The 7,500-nt window shown below is 48.5% G+C and overlaps 1 protein-coding gene across 1 annotated transcript in view; it reads right to left on the bottom strand.

Moving 5' to 3' along the window:
- The window catches only part of heatr5a (HEAT repeat containing 5a), an 88,523-nt gene that overhangs the window by 46,407 nt on the left and 34,616 nt on the right, over positions 1 to 7,500 (bottom strand). Inside the window, 5 exon segments of the mRNA XM_028565830.1 lie at positions 1,268 to 1,373; positions 2,260 to 2,423; positions 2,857 to 3,026; positions 4,037 to 4,146; positions 6,851 to 6,950. Of these exon segments, the coding sequence (XP_028421631.1) occupies positions 1,268 to 1,373; positions 2,260 to 2,423; positions 2,857 to 3,026; positions 4,037 to 4,146; positions 6,851 to 6,950 (650 nt within the window).

Here is a 7,500-nt window from a genome sequence, read left to right as displayed (position 1 = left end):
CGCATGCACACACACACACACACACACACACACACACACACACACACACACACAGAAGCACACACACACACACAAAAAAACACACACACACACACAAGCACGATACAATAAAGGTTGAAATGCGACAGTAATAATATGAAAAGGTTGAAGAAAGTGAAAAAAAAACTCCTGAAAAAGCCCCAAAAAAAATAAAAAATCAGAAAATGTTAGCAAAAACATTTAAAAAATCATGAAATATAACTTATTATTGTTATTGACTATAGACCAGATCACTTCCTGCTGCCTCAAGATAGCAATACTCCCAGAATGCACCTGAACACACCTCCCTGTAAGACCAGCACGCCCAGAATGCACCTGAACACACCTCCCTGTAAGACCAGCACGCCCAGAATGCACCTGAACACACCTCCCTGTAAGACCAGCACGCCCAGAATGCATTTGAACACACCTCCCTGTAAGACCACCAGCGCCCAGAATGCACCTGAACACACCTCCCTGTAAGACCAGCGCCCAGAATGCACCTGAACACACCTCCCTGTAAGACCAGCGTGCCCAGAATGCACCTGAACACACCTCCCTGTAAGACCAGCGCCCAGAATGCACCTGAACACACCTCCCTGTAAGACCAGCGTGCCCAGAATGCACCTGAACACACCTCCCTGTAAGACCAGCGCGCCCAGAATGCACCTGAACACACCTCCCTGTAAGACCAGCGCCCAGAATGCACCTGAACACACCTCCCTGTAAGACCAAGCGCCCAGAATGCACCTGAACACACCTCCCTGTAAGACCAGCACGCCCAGAATGCACCTGAACACACCTCCCTGTAAGACCAGCACGCCCAGAATGCACCTGAACACACCTCCCTGTAAGACCAGCGCCCAGAATGCACCTGAACACACCTCCCTGTAAGACCAGCACGCCCAGAATGCACCTGAACACACCTCCCTGTAAGACCAGCACGCCCAGAATGCACCTGAACACACCTCCCTGTAAGACCAGCGCGCCCAGAATGCACCTGAACACACCTCCCTGTAAGACCAGCACGCCCAGAATGCACCTGAACACACCTCCCTGTAAGACCAGCACGCCCAGAATGCACCTGAACACACCTCCCTGTAAGACCAGCAGGTGCATTTACTATTTAAACGACGCGGGCGATGGACGGGAAATTGACAACTGCGTCGGTCTTAAACTATTAAAGACACTTGTGGGTGCAACATAGGGCCCCTAAACTGTGTATGTCCAATGCAGGCCGGTGTAGTACCTTGAGCAGACTGCAGAGGGCAGCACAGACATGCGTCTGGACCGTCTGCTGCCGTTGACCCTTCAGCTGGTTCACCGTTTCCACAAACTGCTCCAAGATCTTCACCCTGAGAAACACAGAGAGAACATTGGTGGTCTGTAACTCTGGTTGAGAAAGCTTTAAAGTGCCCATATTATTAAAAAAAAAAAAAATCACTTTTTCTGGTGATTTGGGGTGTTATTTTGTGTCTCTGGTGCTTCCACACGCATACAAACTTTGAAAAAAATCCATCCATGGTGTTCTGAGTAAGATCTGGTTTCTGAATGTGTCCTGCCTTCAGTCTCCTGGTGAGCTGGTCAAAATCAGCTCGGCTTGTGACGTCACTAGCCGAGACGAGCTGGTTAACCGTAACCGTTAGCTCGTAGTGTTAGCGTTAGCATGCCTGCTCGTTCTCAACAGCAAAGCACCGCTACAACACACACTAGTTCACCATAATCTCCAAAAGAACTACTTCCATGTGCTCCCTGGTTTAGAAGAAGTCTCCCAGCTGATCCTGCCTTGGAACTGACTGAAGTTGGAGAAACAGCCTTTCTTTTACTGTCTATGGAGCTAGCTGACATGATCTACATCTGAGCTACTGAGCATGTGCGAGTGCAATCAAAGATAGTACAGAAGAAGAAGATGAAAAGAGGTCTCACTCTGTAGCTAAAACAGAAACCAGAACACAGGGTGAAAAGAGGAGCTGCAGCAATGTGCAGTACAACAAATATATGGTGTTTTTTTTATAATTGAACCATGTAAATCTATTCTGGTACAACCTTAAACTACAATTATGAACCTGAAAATGAGAATAATATGGACGCTTTAAATCTTGCCGAGCTGAACGTCTGAAAAAGCGACAAAAACATTGTAAAAAGCAGAAAGAAACGCTGACAGGAAGTGAGTCAACGCTGACAGGAAGTGAGTTAAACGCTGACAGGAAGTGAGTTAAACGCTGACAGGAAGTGAGTTACCTCTGGGCGGAGATGACGTGGGGGTGCAGCACCCCGAAGAGGCGAACGGCGGCGGCGGTCAGAGCCACCGGAGGAGGAAGAGGAGCAGGAGCTTCATCACTCTTCTCACACAGACTGAAGGCATCGTTGTCCAGAGAGCCTCCTCCCACACTGCTGCCATGGAGCTGGAAACACACACACACACACACACACACACACACACACACACACACACACACACAGACACACACACACACACATAGAGACACACACACACACACACACACACACACACACACACACAGACACACACACACACACACACACACACACACACACACACACACAGAGAAGAGAAAGACACACACACACACACACGCACACACACACACAAACAGACAGACACACACAAAGAGACCGAGACAGACACACACACACACACACACACACACACACAGAGACAGACAGAGACACACACACAAAAACACACAGACAGAGGCACACACATAAATTAAAATATTGACATCACACAAGTTTTACTGGTGTTTTCATGACTAATGACTCAAACCGATGACTCCATTATCAGAATAGTTGAGATGAATGATGGTGAATGTTCACCTGTTCCTGGATGTATCGGTGGTCGGTGTGGTGGAGGGCGGGGCCAATCAGCTGCAGGTCGTCATGGTGACAGAGGGGGGGCAGCAGCGTGTGCTCCGAACACGGTTGGTTCAGGTTGTCGGGACCGGACAGGTCAGACACCAGCTGGTTCATCATCACACCAAAACTCTCTGTAGACACACAGAGAGACACACAATGCTTTATTACACACACACACACACACACACACACACACACACACACTGACAGAGTGACACACACACTGACAGAAAGACACACACACACACACACACACACACACACACACACACACACACACACTCACACTCACACTCACAGAAAGACACACTCACAAGGACACACTCACACACTGACAGTGAAGTATGACGGAAAAACCAATGAATCAGGGAAAGAAAAGAAGGAAGGGATGAAAAGAAAGACAGAAGAGAGAAGAAGATAAGGATGCAACAGAGGAGAGAAGGAGGTGAGTGGTTACCTCGGTAGGTGTGAGGAGGCAGGAAGGAGAGAAGGAGGAGAGAAGGTGTGAGGAGGCATGGAGGAGAGAAGGAGGTGAGTGGTTACATTGGTAGGTGTGAGGAGGCAGGGAGGAGAGAAGGAGGTGAGAAGGAGGTGAGTGGTTACCTCGGTAGGTGTGAGGAGGCAGGGAGGAGAGAAGGAGGTGAGAAGGAGGTGAGTGGTTACCTCGGTAGGGTGAGGAGGCAGGGAGGAGAGAAGGAGGAGAGAAGGAGGTGGTGGTTACCTCGGTAGGTGTGAGGAGGCAGGGAGGAGAGAAGGAGGAGAGAAGGAGGTGAGTGGTTACCTTGGTAGGTGTGAGGAGGCAGGGAGGAGAGAAGGAGGTGAGAAGGAGGTGAGTGGTTACCTCGGTAGGTGTGAGGAGGCAGGGAGGAGAGAAGGAGGAGAGAAGGAGGTGAGTGGTTACCTCGGTAGGTGTGAGGAGGCAGGGAGGAGAGAAGGAGGAGAGAAGGAGGTGAGTGGTTACCTTGGTAGGTGTGAGGAGGCAGGGAGGAGAGAAGGAGGAGAGAAGGAGGTGAGTGGTTACCTTGGTAGGTGTGAGGAGGCAGGGAGGAGAGAAGGAGGTGAGAAGGAGGTGAGTGGTTACCTTGGTAGGTGTGAGGAGGCAGGGAGGAGAGAAGGAGGTGAGAAGGAGGTGAGTGGTTACCTTGGTAGGTGTGAGGAGGCAGCAGAGCGAGCAGCTCGTAGACTCTGAGTCTGTAGACGACCGATGAGCTGCGGACTGAACTGCTGTAAGACCTGAGGAGAGAAGGTAACCTACACACACACACACACACACACACACACACACACACACACACACATATAGAGACACACACACACACACACACACACACACACACACACACACACACACACACACACACACACACACACAGACAGAAACACACACATACACACACAAACACACACACACAAACACACACACAGAGACAGAGAAACACAGACATGCACAAACAGACAGACACACACACACACACACACACACACACACACACACACAGAAAGACACAAGATAAATAGAACAGGAGAATAATACTTTCTTTTGCATAAATAAAGACATTTGCACCAAAAATTGTTGCGTTTTCAAATTAACTGTTTAATTAACCCTGTTAAAATGTTCTGAGACCAACCCCCCCTGTTAAAATGTTCTGAGACCAACCCTCCCTGTTAAAATGTTCTGAGACCAACCGCCTCTGTTAATAATGTTCTGAGACCAACCCCCCTGTTAAAATGTTCTGAGACCAACCCCCTCTGTTAAAATGTTCTGAGACCAACCCCCCCTCTGTTAAAATGTTCTGAGACCAACCCCCCCTGTTAAAATGTTCTGAGACCAACGACCCCTGTTAAAATGTTCTGAGACCAACCCCCTCTGTTAAAATGTTCTGAGACCAACCCCCCTTTTAAAATGTTCTGAGACCAACCCCCCCCTGTTAAAATGTTCTGAGACCAACCCCCTCTGTTAAAATACCAACCCCCCCTGTTAAAATGTTCTGAGACCAACCCCCCCTGTTAAAATGTTCTGATACCAACCCCCTCTGTTAAAATGTTCTGAGACCAACCCCCCCTGTTAAAATGTTCTGAGACCAACCCCTCTGTTAAAATACCAACCCCCTGTTAAAATGTTCTGAGACCAACCCCTCTGTTAAAATGTTCTGAGACCAACCCCCCTCTGTTAAAATGTTCTGAGTCCAACCCCCCTGTTAAAATGTTCTGAGACCAACCCCCCATCTGTTAAAATGTTCTGAGACCAACCCCCCCTGTTACCAACCCCCCCTGTTAAAATGTTCTGAGACCAACCCCCCCTGTTAAAATGTTATGAGACCAACCCCCCCTGTTAAAATGTTCTGAGACCAACCCCCCCTCTTACCAACCCCCCCTGTTAAAATGTTCTGAGACCAACCCCCCCCTGTTAAAATGTTATGAGACCAACCCCCTGTTAAAATGTTCTGAGACCAACCCCCCCTGTTACCAACCCCCTGTTAAAATGTTCTGATACCAACCCCCCCTCTGTTAAAATGTTCTGAGACCAACCCACCCCTGTTACCAACCCCCCCTGTTAAAATGTTCTGAGACCAACCCCCCCTGTTAAAATGTTCTGAGACCAACCCACCCCTGTTACCAACCCCCCCTGTTAAAATGTTCTGAGACCAACCCCCCCTGTTAAAATGTTATGAGACCAACCCCCCCTGTTAAAATGTTCTGATACCAACCCCCCCTCTGTTAAAATGTTCTGAGACCAACCCCCTGTTAAAATGTTCTGAGACCAACCCCCTCTGTTAAAATACCAACCCCCCCTGTTAAAATGTTCTGAGACCAACCCCCTCTGTTAAAATGTTCTGAGACCAACCCCCCCTCTGTTAAAATGTTCTGAGACCAACCCCCCTGTTAAAATGTTCTGAGACCAACCCCCTCTGTTAAAATACCAACCCCCCCTGTTAAAATGTTCTGAGACCAACCCCTCTGTTAAAATGTTCTGAGACCAACCCCCTCTGTTAAAATGTTCTGAGTCCAACCCCCTGTTAAAATGTTCTGAGACCAACCCCCCATCTGTTAAAATGTTCTGAGACCAACCCCCCCTGTTACCAACCCCCTGTTAAAATGTTCTGAGACCAACCCCCCCTGTTAAAATGTTATGAGACCAACCCCCCCTGTTAAAATGTTCTGAGACCAACCCCCTGTTACCAACCCCCTGTTAAAATGTTCTGAGACCAAGCCCCCCCCCTGTTAAAATGTTATGAGACCAACCCCCCCTGTTAAAATGTTCTGAGACCAACCCCCCCTGTTACCAACCCCCCCTGTTAAAATGTTCTGATACCAACCCCCCCTCTGTTAAAATGTTCTGAGACCAACCCACCCCTGTTACCAACCCCCCCTGTTAAAATGTTCTGAGACCAACCCCCTGTTAAAATGTTCTGAGACCAACCCACCCTGTTACCAACCCCCTGTTAAAATGTTCTGAGACCAACCCCCTGTTAAAATGTTATGAGACCAACCCCCTGTTAAAATGTTCTGATACCAACCCCCTCTGTTAAAATGTTCTGAGACCAACCCCCTGTTAAAATGTTCTGAGACCAACCCCCCCCAACCCCCTGTTAAAATGAGACCAACCCCCCTGTTAAAATGTTCTGAGACCAACCCCCTCTGTTAAAATGTTCTGAGACCAACCCCCCCCTGTTAAAATGTTCTGAGACCAACCCCCCTGTTAAAATGTTCTGAGACCAACCCCCTCTGTTAAAATGTTCTGAGACCAACCCCCTGTTAAAATGTTCTGAGACCAACCCCTCTGTTAAAATACCAACCCCCTGTTAAAATGTTCTGAGACCAACCCCTCTGTTAAAATGTTCTGAGACCAACCCCCTCTGTTAAAATGTTCTGAGACCAACCCCCTGTTAAAATGTTCTGAGACCAACCCCCCCTGTTAAAATGTGATATATGAGACATGTTGTGTGTGACTGACCTGGTGAGCAGGGCCACAGCGCAGGCCAATGGCGTGAGCAGACGGCTGATGATGTCATCGGTGACCAGCTCCCTGCAGTGCAGCAGCAGGTTCTTCATCGCTGCTCAGACACGACAACACAGCAGTTAGCTTTCTTCAACACAGAGAGCTCAAATATGCACGTAACAGTATCGACACACACACACAGACACACACACACACACACACACACACACTCAGACACCCACACACACACACACACTCAGACATATACACACACACACTCAGACATACATACACTCAGACATACACACACACACACACACACTTAGACAGACACCCACACACACACACACACTCAGACACCACAACACAGCAGTTAACTTTCTTCAACACAGAGAGCTCAAACATGCACGTAACAGTATCGACACACACACACACAAACACACACACACACACACACTCAGACATACACACACACACTCAGACATACACCCACACACACACACACACACACACACACACACACACACACACACACACACACACACACACACACACACACACTCAGACATACACAAACACCCTCAGACAGACACACACACACACACACACACACACACACACACACACACCACAACACAGCAGTTAGCTTTCTTCAACACACAGAT

The sequence above is a fragment of the Perca flavescens genome, chromosome 20 (assembly GCF_004354835.1).
Source record: "Perca flavescens isolate YP-PL-M2 chromosome 20, PFLA_1.0, whole genome shotgun sequence".
NCBI classification, from domain to species: domain Eukaryota; kingdom Metazoa; phylum Chordata; class Actinopteri; order Perciformes; family Percidae; genus Perca; species Perca flavescens.
The sequence above is the reverse complement of the archived record's forward strand: the minus strand, read 5'-3'. Positions and strand labels throughout refer to the sequence as shown.